The sequence below is a fragment of the Scyliorhinus canicula genome, chromosome 9 (genome assembly GCF_902713615.1).
Source record: "Scyliorhinus canicula chromosome 9, sScyCan1.1, whole genome shotgun sequence".
NCBI classification, from domain to species: Eukaryota; Metazoa; Chordata; class Chondrichthyes; order Carcharhiniformes; family Scyliorhinidae; genus Scyliorhinus; species Scyliorhinus canicula.
In genome coordinates this window covers 88588860-88609187 of record NC_052154.1, presented here as the reverse complement: position 1 = coordinate 88609187, position 20328 = coordinate 88588860, and the positions used below count along the sequence as shown (strand labels likewise).

At 46.9% G+C, this 20328-nt stretch overlaps 1 protein-coding gene across 1 annotated transcript in view; it reads left to right on the top strand.

Moving 5' to 3' along the window:
* LOC119971514 (lysosomal protective protein-like) overlaps nt 1-19964 on the top strand; it is a 28184-nt gene extending 8220 nt beyond the window's left edge. The window contains exons 5-11 of the mRNA XM_038807134.1: nt 375-466; nt 5568-5652; nt 6969-7118; nt 7487-7617; nt 12387-12549; nt 13911-14000; nt 19758-19964. Coding sequence (XP_038663062.1) covers nt 375-466; nt 5568-5652; nt 6969-7118; nt 7487-7617; nt 12387-12549; nt 13911-14000; nt 19758-19841 — 795 coding nt within the window. The 3' untranslated portion in view covers nt 19842-19964. The remainder of the gene's footprint in view (nt 1-374; nt 467-5567; nt 5653-6968; nt 7119-7486; nt 7618-12386; nt 12550-13910; nt 14001-19757) is intronic.
* Nucleotides 19965-20328: the final 364 nt, after the last annotated feature.

The window sequence follows — 20328 nt, the reverse complement described above, 5'->3', positions numbered from 1 at the left end:
AGAGAGGCACTCTGAGAGGCACTCTCTTAGTACTGACGTGTCAGGCTCGATTTCTCTCCTCCAGTTTTTGAAGTGGGTTCAAACACACAATCTCTTGACTTGGAGATGAAAATGATACCCATTGAGTGACTGGCACAGGCTGCTGTTCTTTAGTGTCTAGGTGGGCAGGAGCAACAGCCAATCCTACAGCCAATCCTTGGCTGATTTAGGCATATCGCTGCTGTGGGTAGGGCCCCGGTCCTTCCAGTCAAGATTTCCCCCATTGTCCACGCTGACTAATGTCGGCAGTCGTATAGCCAGGAGTCACTGTCTTCCGGGTGTGGGAGGGGGCAAGGGCCCAGCTTGCTGTGGTGATGCTACATTCTGTGTTCTAGGGGTTTGCCGTCGGGAACGGATTGAGCAGCACGTACTTCAATGACCAGTCGCTCGTCTATTTTGGATATTACCACGGACTCTTCGGGGACACGTGGGTATTATGTTCGAACTTCTAAACCAGGTGTACTAAATCACAATGCGAGGTCGGGCTAAAAGGGGCATTGTGTTCTCTCCCCAAAATGTTGCACAGACCAGGGTTCAATGTTGGATATTCTAAAGTTCTAAACCCATTGAATGACAGCCAGACTACCATTACGAGCAGTGATCTGATTAAAACATGTAAGATTCTGAGGGGACAGAGTAGATGCAAAGAAAATATATTCCCTCATGGAGGAATATTGAAGTAAAGACTCAGTTTCTGATTAAGGTGTTCTCCTATTTAAGGTAGCAATGAGGAAGAATTTCTTCTCTCAGAGGGTCATTAATCTTTAGAATCCCCCCCCCCCCCCCCCCCCCCCCCCCCCCCCCGAGAGCAATTGAATATATTCAAGGTTGAGCTAGGCAGATTTTTAATTGACAAGGGAATCAAGGGATCTCTGCCAGGCCATGAGGAGATCGGCTTTGGTCTTATTAAATTGCAAAGCAGTCGCAAGGGGCCAAATGGCCTACTCCTGCTCCCATTTCTTTTGTTAACTTTGGTTAATTGTTAGAAAAGGTCAATGTTATTTCTCTCACATTTGTGACTTTCCAACTCCTAGGGTACAAAGCACAAAATGGAGACAAAAAGACAGGGAGCCTTTCCTTATTCTAATTGGAGTTCATTTTGGAAAAGAAAAACACAACAGATTGAGCTTTGGAAATCACAGAAGGGAGACAAGGAGGGGAATAAGATACTGCTTCTGGGTTAGGGGAGCCTATCCTTTTTCTAGCTGCTCTTTGGGGAGCAAGTAGGAACGGGCTGACTGGGGCAGGGTTTGGGAAGAGTAGGAGGATGGAACAGGTGGTGTGAATGTGTAAGTACATGATAGGATGCAGGAACAAAGAACAAAGAAAAGTACAGCACTTTTCCCTTCAGCCCTTCAGCCCTCAAAGCCTGCGTAGACCATGCTGCCCGTCTAACCTAAAACCTTCCAGGGTCCGTTTCCCTCTATTACCATCCGATTCATATATTTGTCAAGACGCCCCTTAAACTTTACTATTATCCCTGCTTCCACCACCGCTTTGGCAGCGAGTTCCAGGCACCACTCCCCTCTGTATAAAAAACTTCCCTCGCCTATCTCTAAATTGTGCACCTCACACCTTAAACCTATGCCCCCTAGTAAATTACACTTATACCTGGGAAAAAGCTTCTCACTATCCACTCTGTCCCATGCCCCTCATCATTTTGTAGACTTCGATCAGATTGCCCCTCAACCTCCATCATTCTAGAGAGAACACACTGAGTTTATCCAATCTCTCCTCATAGCTAATGCCCTCCATATCAGGCAACATCCTGGTAAACCTCTTCTGTACCCTCTCCAAAGCCACCACATCCTTCTAGTAAGAAGTCTTACAATACCAGGTTAAAGTCCAACAGGTTTGTTTCAAACACGAGGACTGAGGCTGTTGCAGCAATGCCGTCGTCATGAGGGATGCATTGCTGCAACAGCCTCAGTCCTCAACACCGACAACTGCCAATCTCCAGACGCAATTCTGCAACTCATCTGCTTCATTCTAGATCACAACGTCTTCACCTTCGACAACAAATTCTTCATCCAGACGCACGGAACAGCCATGGGGACCAAATTTGCACCTCAATATGCCAACATCTTCATGCACAGGTTTGAACAAGACTTCCTCACCGAAAAAGACCTTCAACCGACGTTATACACCAGATACATCAATGACATTTTTTTCCTTTGGACCCACAGTGAAGAATCACTGAAACGATTACACGATGAGATCAATAAGTTCCATCCCACCATCAGACTCACCATGGACTATTCTCCAAATTCAGCTGCATTCTTGGACACACTCATCTCCATCAAGGACGGTCACCTCAGCACTTCGCTTTACCGCAAGCCTATCTGTGGGCTATCTACTTTACCTCACGATGCTCCACTTCTCCAGCTTTCACCCGAAACACATTAAAGAAGCCATCCCCTATGGACAAGTCGTCCGTATACACAGGATCTGCTCAGACGAGGAGGAGCGTAACAGACACCTACAGATGCTGAAAGATGCCCTCGCACGAACAGGATATGGCGCTCGACTCATCGATCGACAGTTCCAACGCGCCACAGCAAAAAACCGCACTGACCTCCTCAGAAGACAAACACGGGACACAACTGACAGAGTACCCTTCGTCGTCCAGTACTTTCCTGGAGCGGAGAAACTATGACATCTTCTTCGTAGCCTTCAACACATCATCAATGAAGATGAACATCTTGCCTTGGGTCATCCCCACACCCCCACTACTTGCCTTCAAACAACCGCGCAACCTCAAACAAGCCATTGTTTGCAGCAAATTACCCAGCTTTCAGAACAGCGACCACAACACCACACAACCCTGCCATGGCAATCTCTGCAAGACATGCCAGATCATCGACATGGATACCACCATTACACGTGGAAACACCACCCACCAGGTACGCGGCACATACTCATGCGACTCGACCAATGTAGTCTACCTCATACTCTGCACGAAAGGATGTCCCGAAGCGTGGTACATTGGCGAGACCATGCAGACACTGCGACAACGAATGAACGGGCATCGTGCAACAATCACCAGGCAGGAATGTTCCCTTCCAGTCGGGGAACACTTCAGCAGTCAAGGGTATTCAGCCTCTGATCTCCAGGTAAGCATTCTCCAAGACACGTGACAACGCAGAATTGCTGAGCAAAAACTTATAGCTAAGTTCCGCACGCATGAGTGCGGCCTCAACCGGGATCTTGGATTCATGTCGCATTACATTCACCCCCCACCATCTGGCCTGGACTTGCAAAATCCTACCAACTGTCCTGGCTTGAGACAATTCACACCTCTTTAACCTGGGATCACCCCCTATCTCTGGATCTGTAATGATTTGATTACCCACAAATGCTCGCATTCCAAGCATTGTCTGGCATCTCTCACTTTGTCTATATAAATGTTTCTGGAACATACCTCTCCATTCACCTGAGGAAGGAGCAGTGCTCCGAAAGCTTGTGTTTGAAACAAACCTGTTGGACTTTAACCTGGTGTTGTAAGACTTCTTACTGTGCTCACCCCAGTCCAACGCCGGCATCTCCACATCCTTCTAGTAGTATGGTGACCAGAATAGAACAAGAGTAAGAAAACACATTTTCTCCATAACCCCCAGTTCATTCGAGGCTCCTTGCCCTGAAACATCACCTCGCATTGGAAAGGAAATGAAAGGCAAGACAGAAAGGCAGAAGCAAAAAGAATAGTTAAGAGGAAAGAAGCAGGAAGAAAGAGGAGGCAACCTGAGACATCAGAGAGAGGCCAGAGATATTTTCTGACCTACCATGTTCAATGTCACAGGAGATTGTTTAGTTTCCATTATACATTCCTCTGTCTACATTTATAATAGAAACAACATTCATAATTTTTAACAATGTAATTGCATCTTCCCAAAAATGGTGCTGCAGCACCTCCACTAGTCGGGAGCGGTAATTACAATGATACAAGTCGATATAGACACCTTACATTCTAAATGTGGACATAGGGGTTCATAAGGGAGAAAACTGACAACAGGAAGTTAGCTTTTGTCGACAGGAAGTGCTTGCAGGGATAGGATTAAATTAGCCAATGGTAGTTTTATAAATAAATTCTCAATATTCCATTGAACTAAATTGACAGACTACATGTCTGAGGAACCATTTTGTCAGAGGCTGCACTGATGGGTAATATCTAAGGCACAGAACAAGCGCCTGTCAGTGATCTTGAGGTAAATTGACCAGGAGGTTCCCAGCTCCCAACAAAGAGATCTTGGCCTCCTTGTTTCCATATTCATTTGTGGCACATGGGCATCACTGGTAATTATTGGCCATTGTGGGTGTCGAAAGGATGAGCTGGTGGGCTGTCTTATTCCAACCACTGCTGTGGTTCAGTACAACTGAAGCCAACATTGATTTATTGAATTCATTTTCTCACATTCAAAAAATTGTACATTTATGTTTTTTTAACATAACATTTAATACTTTTGTAATTTGGAGTAATTTGATGGGACACTGTTTCAGCTGTAAGATGATGTACTGCCATCATTACTGTAATCTCTCTCATTGAGAAGTGTGTGTGTGTTGGGGAGGGGACAGTTTAAACACAGTGGATTAATTAACTTCATTAATTTCTATTGGGATTTGTAGAATCTGCAACAATTCATTAAATATTGCAAGAATAGTGATCCAATCTATGCAAGCATTGAGTTATATACACATTGACAGAAACAATGTCACAAATGTTTTCTTTATTCTTTTATGGGATGTGGATGTCACTGGCAAGCCCAGCATTTGTTGCCCATCCCCAATTGCCCTTGAACTGAGAGACTTGCTCGGCTATTTCAGCAGGTGATTAAGAGTCAGTAAAGTCGCCATAATCTCTGATGACTATTGGCTGCTTTCCCCTTTAAGGGGAAGAGCTGACTGGTGGTGATTTAAGCTGAGGATCACACCTCAGACAAGGGGTACAAATAACCTTAGCCGGTACGGGAATTGAACCTGCGATGTTGGCCTTGCTTTGGATCACAATCTAGCTGTCCAACCAACTGAGCAAAACAGGCCCCCATCAGGAGGTAACCATGTTGTTGGAGTCACATGTAGGCCAGACCGGGTAAGGATGGCAGATTTCCTGCCCTAAAGGGCAAAACTGAACCAGATGGACAATCAACGAGAGTTGGTGTGGTCATCATACAGAGGGCTGACTTTATATTCCAGATTTATTAATGGAATTTAAATTCCACCAGTTGCCATGGTGGGATTTGTACCCATGTCTCCAGAGCATGAGCCTGGGTCTATGGATTCCCTGTCCAGTGACATCATCTCAATAATGAACTGTTGGTTCCTACCAGCTGAGATAAGAAACTCAGTGAGTGCATGGAGGGTCAATGAAAGGATACCAAAAGACTGGGGTGAAGGGATGGGATGGGATGGGAAGGAGGGGAACTATCTCATGATATTTCATGATAAGGGTGCCTGGCCCTCAACACACAAAAGGCACGATCCAATGTTGCGACTTAAATTACAATTTTCTCTTTCTTTCTTCCCCGATTAAGATTGTGGAAAAACCTGAACACATACTGCTGCCTAGGTGGATCCTGCAACTTTGTCACCAACAGCAACTATAACTGCCGAGAATCAGTAGGTTTCCCCTCATTCACTTACAAAGAATATAGAACATACAGTGCAGAAGGAGGCCATTCAGCCCATCGAGTCTGCACCAGCCCACTTAAGCCCTCAGTTCCGCCCTGTCCCCCTAACCCAATAAACCCTACCAACCTTTTTGGACACTAAGGGTAATTTAGCATGGCCAATCCACCTAACCTGCGTGTCTTTGGACGTGGGAGGAAACCCCCGCAGACACGGGGAGAACGTGCAGACTCCGCACAGACAGTGACCCAGCGGGGAATCGAACCTGGGACGCTGGTGTTGTGAAGATACAGTGCTAGCCACTTGTGCTACAGCGCTGCCCTCTGATTCCACCGCGCTCGCCCTCTGATTCCACACCCTGTGAATATATGAAAGATTTGTGTTTCTGCAAGTGCTTTCCACAATCTCAGAACATCCCAAACTGCTCGAAAACCAATCATGTAAGTTTGATGTCGAGGTAATGTTTGAAATGAAGCAGCCAAGTTTCACACAGCAAGATCCCACAGATTGCAATGTAATCCACCAGACCATCTGTTTTTAATGTTACTGACTGCAGATTTATTTTTTTTTTAATCATGGGATACATTCATCATTGACGAGGCCAGCATTTGTTACCCATCCCTAATTGCCCTTAGCTTGCTTGGCCATTTCAGAAAGTCAACAAAGTCAACCAATTGTGGGTCTGGAGTCACATCTCGGGCAGACCTGGTAAGAATGTCAGATTTCCTTACCTGAAGGACATTATTTAACCATTTGGATTTTTACAATAAGCAGCAGCTTCAATGTCTCCATTACGGAGACTCGCTTTCAATTCCAGCTGTCTGTTCTTTTTATTTGAATTGGAATTACACCAGCTGCTATAGTGGGAATATGGACCCATGTTCCCAGTGCATTACCTGGGTCTCTGGATTACTAGTCCGGTGACATTGTCATTATGTCACCTCCTCACCCAAGGGCCAGAATGTGGAAGGGAATTCCCCTATTCTGCTTCAAATAGCACCGTAGAATATTTTCTCATTTCATCTCTTCTAATACAATAGTTGACAGTTTAACATCTCATTCAGCAAACTTCCTTAATTTCACACTTCCTGCCTCTGTGTATAAAGCTCAGGATCCCATAATGTTTTACAAAGGTTTTATCAACTTGCCCTCATGGATTTATGTGTGACTGTCAGTTTCCATGGAGATATAAGCCCAGATGTGTGTCCCCAGTTGGACAGAGAGACAATTGTGTTACAAATTTGACAAAGTGTTGGACATCCAGATAACCTGAGAAAACAGTCGGTGAAAAATTATTTTCTTTCCAGGTCAACAAAGTCTTCAATATCATCTACTATAGTGGGCTCAACTTGTACGCACTTTATATGAATTGTGCTGGTGGAGTAAAAGGAAGTAATGTCCGGTTCCATACAGAAGTCAAGAACCTCTTCCCGTTTTACCAGTTTGAAGTGCCAGAGGTATAAACTGTCTGTTTCTATTTTATATACCAACTCTCTTTCCATTCATTCCCATCGTATAGAATCCCGATGAGCCCAACCACATCCCATTCACTCCCAGTGGATCAGACCCCATTTCATTCACTCTCCACACAATTCTGATGTGCTCAACCCTTATTTCCATTTCTACAAAATCCTAATGGCTCACTCTCCTTCCATATAGATATTTCCTGATCTCACTGTAAAATATTTCCCAATTATCTGGAGGGTCCAGTGCATTTTGAAAATGATCTCACCTCTCTTTCTGTGATAGACTGGTTATTTTTGCCATGTGTGTGTATCACATGGTGTATCTACGTTACTAATACTTTCCTTTTCTCAATTACCAGAAGCCAGCTACATTAAGTGGCAATGTTCCCCCATGTATCAATGATACTGCTATGTGGACCTGGCTAAATCGTGCAGATGTGAGACAGGCCCTGCACATCCCAGACTTTGTCCAGACCTGGGAACTCTGCAGGTAAGAGGACATTCTGGCAGTATCGGCAAGATACACAGTCGACTGGCGGCACTTCCAGTAGAGTAGCATTCCCTCGTTACCACTGAAGTGTCACTGAAGTCATTGAGTCTTGCACAGAAAGAGGCCCTTTGGCCCATCCTGTCTTCAATGGCATCAAGCACCTATCTATTCTAATCCCATTTTCCAGCGCATGGCCCTTAGTTTTGTATGCTGTGGCTGAGATTTGTCTGGAGGGGGGTAAACTGGGCATCTTGTCAAGTTAGTCTAACCTCAAAAGTGGGTGAACGTTCCTGCTTGTGGATCAAACGACCAATTTGCAACCCCTACAAATGGTGTCAGTGGGAATGAAAGTCAGGAAGGTATAAATTGGGCAGCTGACCCATTACCTCCTGTGGGTAAGTTCAAATTCACCCCATAACCCTGAAGATTGCTGATGATTCCCCCAAAGACAAGATGTTTAGAAAATCGCTGTCGACTAGAAAAGGCATTGAAATGTTAGTGGATGGTTGTCAGCTGGAAATTCCACATGATGTGGATAAGGGAAAGGGAATTATTTAAAGAGGAATAATTAAGGTGAGGGAGTGTGCGTTAAATCGAAAGACATTGAAGGTGTGGATGAAAAGACGCCCAAGAGTTCAAATACATAATTCTCTGAACGTTTCTATAAACATAGATAAAGCAATCATAAAACGGCCAATAGAATTTGGATTTTCTAAATAATGGTGAAGAGATAATGATCAATTTATACAAAGCACTGGATGGGCCACAGTTACAGCATTATGTAGTTTCAGGCCTCCTGTTGTAAAAAGGATGGAGAGTCTACAGGGTAGATCCTGCCAGAAATGAGATAATTTGCAGAAAATGTTAACAAAAGGTTTAAAATGTACAAATTTGACCAACTACCCACAATACAAGAACAACACACACATAGAATGAGCCCTCCAAACATGCTAAAGAGAACTAAAACTCTGTAGAGTATCAGACCTAAAACCTCGGTCAATTAAAAAGTAAAGGGAGTAAGAAATGCTCACTGATTAGCCCGGTGTTGTTTGTCGCTCAAGGGTCACTTTCCACAGGAGCTGCTGGTATTTGGATTTTTGATTGAAACAGTTTTGATTTATTGATTCTCCTTTCTTTTGGGGACAGTGGTTTTGATTCAGGATCCGCTTCTAAGACCCCTCAGTTTGCAGCAATGAGGTCTTCTGGTGGGTTTTCAAATCACAAAAACCTCAGCTTTGATGAAAGTGGTTCCAGAGAAAGAGTCGGGGAGGAGATACGGTTGTTGCCCCTGTGGCTGTCTCTCTCTGTTAGTTCAAATCCAGTGGGTGGAATTCTCCGCTCCCCACGTGGCATGGAAGAATCGTGGGAGGGCCTCCCGACATTTTTCCGCTCGCCGTTTTTCACGGCGAACGGCGATTCTCCAAGCCCGATGGGCAGAGCGGCCGGCCCTTCATGCCCGTTTCACCACGGCAGCAACCACACCTGGTCACTGCATTTGTGAAACGGGTGCCAGATGCCCGTTTGGGGCATCTAGGGGCCCGATTGGCACGTTAGCAATCGGGAGGGGACAGGCCCGCAATCGGTTCCCACCAATCGGCGGGCCAGCGTCCAAAATGGACGTACTCTTTCCCCTCTGCCGCCCGGCAAGATCAAGCCACCACGTCTTGCCGGGCGGCTGAGGAGAAAGACGGCCACCGCGCATGCGCGGTTTGCGGCGTCTGCGCGATGAAGTCATCCGCGCATACGCGGGTCGGAACCGGTAACCCGCGCATGCACGGATGACCTCACAAATGTGCCATTTTGCGGGTCATTTCCGGCGCAATGAGGTCGCGGCCGGGAAAGACGGAAGCCCGCTCCTAGCCCCCTGGGTGGGGGTGAATTAGGTGCGGGGAGCGGGCCCCGAGGCCGTCGTGAACCTCGGCCGAGTTCACGACGGCCATCCTGATTTTTATCGGGACGGAGAATACCGCCCAGTATCTTTTACACCCAAGAACCAAGTCACATGACCTCTCTAGGTTTCAGCCACTGTCTCAATAAAGCAGCTTGTGTCCTTCACAGATACAACACAGTAGCTGATGTAGCCATTGTCCTTTGCTTAGCAAAAGTATTCGTTGCAAAAAGTCCAGCATGTGTATATAACCAGTCAATAACATTATAAAGTAGTAGCTGTCCACCCAATGACACTATAAATTAATAGTCCATATAACATGTCTTCATAACAATAAGCCTTAGTGATCTCGCTGGTTAAAATCCATATTACATGAAACTTGTTTGTAAGAGGAAGGCCTTTCACTGGGTAGAGTAGGACTACTTGTGGAAGGTGCTGGGGTGGTTTTGGTTCGGGCATGGGTTTGTGGATTGGGTCCGGTGTGTTGTACTGGGCGCCAGCAGCGAGTGTACGGACGGAATGGGTGAGTTTGAAGTAATTTAGTTTGCATCGTGGGACCAGGCAGGGATGCCCACTTTCCCCTCTGCTTTTTGCCTTGGTGATAGAACCATTGGCAATGGCGCTTCGAGCGTCAAGGGGTGGGCAGGGGATAGTGTAGGGGGGGGGGGGGGGGGGGAGGTGGAGCATAGAGTCTCGTTGTACGCAGACGATTTATTGCTTTATATATCGAACCCACTAGATGGTATTGGGTGATCTTGGGCATATTGGAGGAATTTGGCCGGTTCTCTAGGTATAAATTAAATGTGGGGAAGAGTGAAGTCTTCCCAAACCAGGCGAGGGGGCAGGAGAGGAGGCTGGGTGAGCTGCCGTTCAAGGTACTGGGGGCGAGTTTCAGGTATCTGGGTATCCAGGTGGCGCAGGGATGGGAGCAACTACATAAATTGAATTTGGCACGACTGGTGGAGCAAATGTAGGGGGATTTTAAGAGATGGGACGTGTGCTCCCACTGTCATTGGCGGGGTGGGTGCAGTCTGTGAAGACGATGGTTCTCCCGAGGTTTTTATTTCTGTTCCAGAACCTCCCCAGTTTTATTACGAAAGCTTTGTTTAGGAAGGTTAATGCACTGATCTCGGGGTTTGTGTGGGCGGGTAAAGCCCCACAGGTGAAGTCGGTGCTGCTGGAGTGGGGACATTGAGGGGGAAGTGGGGGGGCGGAGGCTGGCAAATTTGATGAACTATTACTGGGCAGCAAATATAGCCATGGTAAGGAAGTGGGTAGTGGGGAGGGGTCGGAATGGGAGAGGATGGAGGCAGCCTCTTGTAAGAAGCTTCGGGGCACTGTTGATGGGGCCTCTGCCGTTCTCGCCAGCCAGGTACTCCACAGGTGCTGTGGTGGTGGCATCCCCGAGGGTGTGGAGACAGTGGCAGCAGCACCTGAGGCTGAAGGGGGCATCAGTTTGGTAACCGATCTGCGGGAATCATAGGTTCGCTCCGGGTGGGCTAGGTTCCAGGCATGGCGGAGGGCAGGGATTGAGCGGTTTGGGGACCTATTCGTTGGGGTAGCTTTTCGAGCTTGGAGGGGCTGGTAGAGGAATATGAGTTGCTCAGCGGGAATGGGGTCCGGTACTTGCAGGTGAGGGACTGTGGTAGTCACCACTGATGTATATATTAGGTGATTTGTGGTAAGGCCCTGTACTACAGGTACGGGGGTAGTTCCCTGTCTGCTGGCTCCGTCCATTAGGCGGAGTATAAATATGTGTGCTCCTCGTACAGCAGCCGTTTCGCCAGCTGCTGTAGGAGGCCACACATCTTAGTGTAATAAAGCCTCGATTGCATCCAACTCTCGCCTTTGTGTAATTGATTGTGCATCAGGGACTGCGTGCGGAAGCAGGTCCCGTCCTCTCCCAACAAGGTGGTGTCGAAAACTGCGGTAGGTGAGGGCAGAGTGTCAGAGATCTATAAAGAACTAATGGACTGGGAGGGGTGCCCTGATAGGAGAAACCAAGCGCAAGTGGGAGGAGAAGAGCTGGGGAGGGAGTTGGAGGCTGGGCTGTGGGGGAGCCTTTGAGGAGAGTGAATGCATCCTCTTGGTGTGTGAGGTTAACCTTATTCAATTCAAGGTAGTCCACAGGGCACATATGACGATGACCAGGGTGAGTAGATTTTTTGACGGGGTGGAGGATAGGTGTGGGCGGTGCGCGGGTGGCCCCATGAACCATTTCCACATGTTTTGGAGCTGTCCGAACCTGGAGAGATTCTGGGTGGGCTTTGCTGACGTTATGTCTGAGGTTGAGGGTGAAGGTGGTCCTGTGTCCAGAAGTGACAATGTTTGGAATGTCGGAAGACCCAGAAGTCCAGGAGGCGAGAGAGGCTGATATGCTGGCCTTTGCCTTCCGGGGACGGATCTTGCTGGAATGGAGGGACTTGGGGCCGCCGAAAAGGGGGGCAGTGAGTGAGTGAGCTCGCAGAATTTCTCAGTTTGGAAAAGATCAAGCTCGCCTTGAGGGGGACTCTGGAAGGGTTTGCCCGGAGGTGGACACCGTTCATCGACTACTTCAAGAATAGTTAAGAAGACGGGGGGGGGGGGGGGGAGACGAGCATTAACAAGAGGCTATTCGGCCCCTCAAGCCTGTCTGCCATTCAATAAGATCATGATTGATTTCAATTCCATTTAGCTGCCTTGGTTCTTTGACCCTTAATCACCTTGACTAACGGAAATGGATCCTATTGACGACTCCTTTATCCTTTAAACACCTCGATTAGACCATGCCACCATTAGATTACTCAGTTTCCTTCCAAACTCATGAACTGAATCTAGGATTAATTTTGAGTTATTTATTGTATTTATTCTAACCTGAGCTAAACATTCTCCTCCCCTGCAGTTCAGTGGTTAGTGACAACTACCAACGTATCTATGGCAACATGCAAGACTTCTACCTGAAGCTGTTGAGCAAGGGTCTCCGTGCGTTGGTTTACAACGGGGACATTGACATGGTCTGTAACTTCCTGGGTGAAAACTGGTTTGTGCAGTCGCTGAATCAGAAGGTACGTATTTGATACTCAGACTTGAGCTTAGATGTTCCGAACTGATTTATAAAGCTCAGTGACTCTGTAAATGTTTCAGGTTTTAATATTGTTATCATCACATTCTGTGCTCAGTTAGGCAGCTGATCCAGCTCTGGGTGCGGGGCAGTGGAGATGTTTGTAGTTATGGAAGGGAGTTAATAAGTGGGGGTTTCCCTGTGACTGATCACTGACCCCTGTGGAAAGAATGTAGATGGGTGTGGTTGTGGGGTGAGGCCTGGATCGACGATAAAGAGTCTGCTGAGGTTTCAGTTTTTATACATTTACAGGATGTAGGTGTCACTGGCTAGGCCAGCATTTATTGCCCTAATTGGCCTTGTTAGGGTAGTGGTGAGCTGCCTGCTTGAACCGTTGCAGTCCATGTGGTGTAGTTACATCCACAGTGATGTTGGGGGGATGGGGGCGGTGTTCCAGAATTTTGACCTGGGGCAGTGAATGAACGACGATATATTTCCAAGTCAGGATGGTGGGTGAGGGACTCGGAGGACAACCTGCAAACGATGGTGTTCCGATGTATCTGCTGCCCTTGTCCTTCTAGGTGGTAGTGGTCAGGGTTTGGAACATGCTGTTGAAGGAGCCATAGTGAGTTACTATAGTGGATCTTGTAGATGGTACACACTGCTACTACTGTGTGCCTACGGCGGTGGGAGTGGATGTTTAAAGTGTTGGATGGGTTTTAGTGTCCTGGACGGTGTCAACATGCTCATCAAAAGAAGGCTGGTAGTCTTGGGAAAGGCGTTAGACCTGTGCAACTGAATCTAAACAAGGATCAGCAACCTCAGGTGGAATGGTGCAGAGAGTGGGATAAACTCTTGTTAATGAAAGAGTTAAGCAGTTTACACCTTGCAGATGGGACTGTGCTGTGATCCCAGATGCTGACATGAGCTCAGCACTCCCAATGCCCCATCTACATGAAAGGTCCATGGCGACAGAATCGCCCTGACACTGGGCAGGATTTTCAGCTATTCCCACTGGCAGATCACACAGTCCCACCAATGGTGATCCCACACCGCAGGTTCCCTGGTGGAGGACAACCCCAACAATGGGAAATCCCGTTGACAGTAGCGGGACAGGGTGATCCTGCCACCAGCGGGCCACCTCCACCACAGCAAAACATGCCAAGGGATGGATAGAAAATACTGCCCACAATCTCGGAACTGTCCCTCTCACACTAATCTCAGAATCTGCCCAGCAGTGTGTCTGTGAGCAAGGTCTTTTACAGGTCATTATATAATCTCCAGTTTGTGCGGAGGGCTTTGAGCTTCAGTAAGAGGTGTGTCATTCCCAATGAATTATTAACTCACTGGCTGTTTCACTTCCAGAAAACCATGGACTACCAACCATGGATTTACAATAACCAGATAGCAGGATTCCATGAGCGATATGGAAACCTCACCTTCCTGACTGTCAAGGTAATTCCCGCTTCTTTACATTGCTTTTCCTTTAGATCTAATCTAGAATCATGTGCGTAAAAGTGGAATCTGCACTGGCAAAGTGTAACATGAGACCAGACACATTCTGATTCCACATCACTGAATGAAGCAGCGTGATTGCTGCAGTTAATCTGATATAAAGAGAGCTTCCGGTGGCGCCCTCGAGGAGGCAGGTCGCAGGTCGGATCGCTCCCGCCCGAGATGGGCAAACGGACCTTTGTTTACGGACTTTTTAGGTACCTGGCAGCCTGAATCGGTGGAGGAGACGACAGGGAAGAGGCTTTCTTCCCGGGGTATGGGCGGCTGGACCAGAAGCGTTCGAGTGGAGCGGCAAGGATCGAAGCGGGAGCAGCGGGGAACCCAGGCCGGGCGGCCAAGCATGGCGGACGGCGGGGACCGAGGAGCGGAGGCTCACTGGCCAAGGGAGGAGCAGATGGAGTTTTTCAAGAACTGCTTCGCCGAGCTGAGGAGGGACACGCTGGACCCGATGAGAGCGGTGACGGACCGAATGGTCGAGACACAGGCGGCCCAAGGGAAGGCGCTCAGGGAGGTCGAGGCGAAGCTCTCCAGTCAGGCGGGCACGGTAACGGAGCTGGAGCACGAGGTGGAGGAGCTGAACGCCCGTCAGAGAAGGATGCAGGAGCAGCTTGAAGAGCTGGGGAACAGAGCCAGGAGGCAGAATTTAAGAATCGTTGGCCTCCCCGAGGGCTGCGAGGGGTCGGATGTGGGCGCATACGTGACGGGTATGCTTGAGGCGCTGATGGGACCGGAGGCCTTCCCTCGACCCCTGGAGTTGGATGGGGCACATAGAGCCCCCGCAAGGAAGCCCAGGATGGGCGACCGACCGAGGGCCTTGGTGGTCCGCTTTCACCGGCTTGCTGACAGGGAACGTGTGCTGCGATGGGCCAAGGCGGAGGGGAGCAGCAGATGGGAGAACTGCGAGGTGCGCATTTACCAGGACTTGGGACCGGAGCTGGCCAAGAGGCGTGCAGGATTCATCAAGGTAAAGGCAGCCCTCTACAAAAAGGAGGTGAGGTTTGGAATGCTATATCCTGCAAAGCTTTGGGTTACGTTTGAGGAACTCCACTACTACTTTGAGACACCAGAACAGGTTTGGACCTTTATTAAAGACAAGAAGCTGGACTTGAACTAATGGGCACTGAGTTCTTTCAGTGCTGTACAGTGGCGGCGGCCTGTTAACTTAAAGTTGCTCTGACTAGGACTTTTACTAAGAAAAAGAAGCTGGACTGGAACTAAAGGACTCGGGGCTTTCAGACATTTTGTGTGGCGGCGGTTTGTTAAATTATCCTGTACTGTAATGTTTTATCTAAGATTGTTTTCAGCCTGGACAGAGAGTGGGGGTTGGAGGGCGCACTGTTTAGGGTCCTTTGGGGGGATCGCAATGGGGGGGGGGGGGGCCTGGGCTTGGTACCTTCTGGTGCGAGATCGGGGCCTCTGATGGGGGGATGGGCTAGGGGCTAGTCACGGGACTTGAAAGGGCTCGGTGGGATACAATTAGGTTAATGGGTCCCTGGTGGGTGGGGGGAGGGCCTGAGCGCTGGGACGGGAGACAGGTAGGCGCCAAGGGCAGGGGTCAGTGGGACTAGCGTAGGTCAGGGGGCACCAGGGAGATCGGAGGGGGGGCGGGGCGAGCTAGGGCCAAGCGCAGGGCTGACCTGGCAGGCCAGGCCTGGGGGAGTAGGGGAGACCAGGCGGGGGGGGGGGGGGGGGGGGGGGGGGAGGGAGAAGAGGGTTAGGGCCACGTTAGCTTAGTGTAGTGGAACACGTGTGGCATGGGTAAACAGAGCTGGCAGGGAAAGTGCCGTATGGAAGGATTTTTGGTTTCAACATTTATTAACATGTTTATTCTTTCCCACTGTTCGTTTTCACTATGTTAAGGCTCTTTGCACAGGGCCATTTTTCGCTTTGTAACTGTTACAAATTTGTGTTAAATAAAAAACTTCAAAAAAAAAAAAAAAAAAAAAAATCTGATATAAAGAAAAACTTGCATTTATATATCACCTTTCTTGACCTCAGCCTGTCCCAAAACACTAGAGTCAATTATTTATTTTTCTAATGCCGTTATTGTTAGAATATATGGGTCATATTGTGAACAAGAAACTATCAATTTCAATTTTAAAATTGAAAAGGACACCCAGTAGGACACATTCCCCCAACATGCTGTGTTAACTCAACATTATTACAATGACATAGCTCTTCGTAGGGGCTTTTCCCTGCCTGGTTGAGGCTCCAGAAAAGGAAAACCTGCAAATGTTTTTTTCCTTCGCACTTGTGGCAATCTGTATCTGACAACCTGATCAGAAAACTCTGCTCACATTTAAAAAGCAGTGTCAAATTGAACCACAGCAGCTGAGACAACCTTTAAAAAATTCAGGATCCAGACCCAGTTTGGCGTCTTTGCCAAAAACTATTACTTCTTCTTTGAGCTATCATCTACTCATGTACAAATTTTGTTGAAATTCTTCCATTAGTTTTTATTTTTGCCCAACTTGAAATCCATTTGCCACAATTTTGCCCATTCACTTAATCTATCAACATCTCTTTATAGTGTTATGGTTAATTTTACTCTGCTGACAATGCTGCCCATCTTTGACAGCAAATTTGCATATGTGGCTTTCTATCCCATTATCTAAGCCATAAATAAATACAGTGAACAGTTGAGACACCAATACAGAAATTAGCCGGACCCAACTAGTTACATCATGTCACTTTGAGTAACTGTAGCTAAATAAAGGTCTTTGGCCATTCACACATATTTCACAAATGCTGCCAGACCTTCTATTTCTCGCATTTACTACTTTTATTTCAGATTTCCAACATTCGCTGTATATTGCTTTTGTGTGCCTGTGCATTATTTAAACTCGTCTTCTTCTGGTCAGCTGATTTCCTAATCAGGACAATAATTTACCAGCAAGTCTATGGGCTTACACTTGAGCTAATTACACTTGAGCAGTTACATCTTCAAAAAATACAATTAGATTCTTCATGCATGACTTTATAAATCCATGCTAACACTCTCTGATCAGCTGAAAATTTTGAATGTGTTCAGTTCTGTAGCCACCTGGGTTGGCCACTTCCCAAGTTTAAAATGGAGATTCGTTAAGAACGCAGGGGATAATGGACAGGCTCAGAAAAGCAAACAGAATGCAAAGTGTCCTGTATATTCGAGTTGCAGAAAGCAGACAGCACTGAAACTGACGACCAAGAAACTATCAATTTAAATTTTAAAACTGAAAAGGACACCCAGTAGGGCACATTCCCCCAACATGCTGTGTTAACTCAACATGTCTTGCTATAGTTCCTCTATCCTTAATTACAGATTTGAGCAAATTCTCAACCATTGATATTAAGTTAACAAGTTTATAAACCCCTGGTTTCCCCTTATCTTTGTGAAATAGCAGAGTGACATTTACTATTTTCCAATCTGGAGGAATGGTTTCCAAATTGAGTGAACTTTGGAAGATTGTAACTCGGGAATCTACAATATTCACCCCCTACTTACCTTAAACCCTGTGGTGGAAACCTTCTGGCCCTGTGGATTTGTTAGTCATCAGTGCTAATATGTCCTTCATTACTATTATATTGTTTATCCAAATTTTATTAGGTCAATGTTTTGCACCTTTGCTAAAAACTATATCTTGCTGACATTTTCCTCCACTCCAAAACCTGACACAAAGCAATCAGCAAGTCCAATGTCACTATGATCAGTTTCTGAGGTGCCCACATTTCTCCTGCCAGGAGCTATGGTCAACATTCCAGCAGTGCTTCCAGCTGTCTTTATCCAGGTAGCAAGTGAATTGTACCTGTTGGATAGGATTCATTTCTGGGCTTCCTCATTCTCCAGCTCAGCTGGTTTTGTTCATTCTACACCATCAGTCACATGGGCCCCATTCTGAATCTATACTTCTCTGCCAGGTGTGACTGTACTCTGGAGGATAATATCCAAATACTGGGCCCCCGTCCCTTATGTGTCGGAGTGCTCACGCTCCAACTCAATGACTCCAGAATGGATTTTCTTTTTTTTTTATTTAGGTACCCAATTAATTTTTTCCCAATTAAGGGCCAATCCACTTACCCTGTACATTTTTGGGTTATGGGGGCGAAATCCACACAGACACAGAGAGAATGCGCAAACTCCACACGGACAGTGACCAATGGCTGGGATCGAACCTGGGACCTCGGCGCCACGAGGCAGCAGTGCTAACCCCTGCGCCAGCATGCTGGCCGAGAATGTATTTTCATCAAGTCTCGTGATCACTTTAAAAATGGAATCTGGGGTCCCGTTCCAGAATTCCCAATTTTCACTAATGCCTTTTTAAGAGGGTGGGCTAATTTGGATCATGAGCCCACAACCTGCACTCCTGACCTAGCTGGCAGCAGTCAAGGAATGTTTTCTCTGGGGCCTAGGAGTTTCAGTACTCTAATGGATGCCTGGGCAATTTTGGCTTGGCTGAGAGCCCAGAAGTCGATCTATCCTCTCCCATCTCACCATCCACTCACTCATCCATACATTCATCCACTTATCCATTCACCCACCCATACATTTGAGACTTTAAAAATCTACCTCATAAAATCAGGTTTCCACCAGTTTTCTCCTGGATGGCTGCATTGAAGCTTTGTTGTTCTAACTGCGATTGGAGATCCTAGCTGAGAGGGTACAAAAAGATAAACACGCAATGAACATTAGCACTGTTTGGAAGATCAGGCCCATTATCTTGTACTAACCTTGAAAAACGAGGGGAGAATTTTAAACACTTGTAGCCTCAAGTTTAAAGGAACCAATACAATCTCGGAAACAAAAAAACAGCAGCTCCTCCCTCCTCTGCACCAGATTGCTAACTTTTCCAATCAATGTGACCACACATGCCATCTCGCACTGATCGCTATTATGCCCTCCCAAGAAACTGACCCCTATGATACTCCCCATCTTTGGTATCACACTGACCCTGTAACACTCCACCCCCCAGTCTATTTAAATTCTCTCTGGAGTTTTGCTAACAAGGCCGCAATTTATTGTCCAACCCGAGATGGCCCAAGATATTGGTGGTAAACGCTTGCCTAGATATACAAGCATCATCAATTCCGGTAGTTTTATACTTCCAAAACGTAGAGGGTCAGCATCATCCGGTCACTGGTTATTGTTCTTTGTTCCTGTTACCTGACCTTGGGTATTATTGTCTGTACTCCAACTCTCACCTCCAATTCTCAGTAAAAAGGACATTATCGATTAGGAGGCAGCAACTCATGTTTCCCCTCAAGGAGAGATGGCTCAACTCTTTGGAAATTGCAAATCTACCCACAGCAGTAACATTTGTGATTTGAATTCCCATACCAGCATCCCTGAACAGGCGGAGGAATGTGGCGACTAGGGGCTTTTCACAGTACCTTCATTTGAAGCTTACTTGTTACAATAAGCGATTATCATTTCATTTTTCATATGTGTTTGAATATTGATTAATGGTTGGCACAGCAACATTGTTGTCAATAAAATTCACTGTTGCCAAGTTCCATCTATGATGTCACAATATTCAGGCAAAGTGTCATGGAACTGCTTTATGACATCACTGATGCACTGCCCAGCAACCAACCTCCCTGGACACTTATTATGGGTTGTTTCTAATTCAGGAAGGGAAATGGAATTGGTGTGTGGATTAGAATTACCAGGGTGGTGATGGTGCCCATTGATCCTAACTCTTCATTCTCTCTCTTCCTCAGGGAGCAGGACACATGGTACCAGAGTGGGCACCAGCACGAGCCTTCAATATGTTTCAATCCTTCCTCTCCAATTCTGCGTACTGATAGGAACACCGTCTTGTCATTGCAGTTCGTTGCCTTGCTATCTTGTTGCCGTATTTTCATCTAATTGTGAATTTTCTATCCCTCTCTCTCACACATAAAATGAAATTTTAATAATAATCTTTATTATTGTCATAAGTAGGCTTACATTAACACCGCAATGTGTTACTGTGAAAAGCAACGAGTCACCACATTCCAGCGCTTGTTCAGATACACTGCGGGAGAATTCAGAATGTCCAATTCACCTAATGAGCACGTCTTTCAGGTCTTGTGGGAGGAAACCGGAGCACCCATAGGAAACCCACGCAGACACAGGGGAAACGTGCAGTCTCTGAACAGACAGTGACCCAAGCCGGAATCGAACCTAGGACCCTGGCACTGTGAAGCAACAGTGTTAACCACTGTGCCACCGTGCCGCCCATTTATTGTAGCACCGGAACCAAAGCAAACTGCAACTAGCTGAGACATGTGAAACAAAACACCTTGCCTA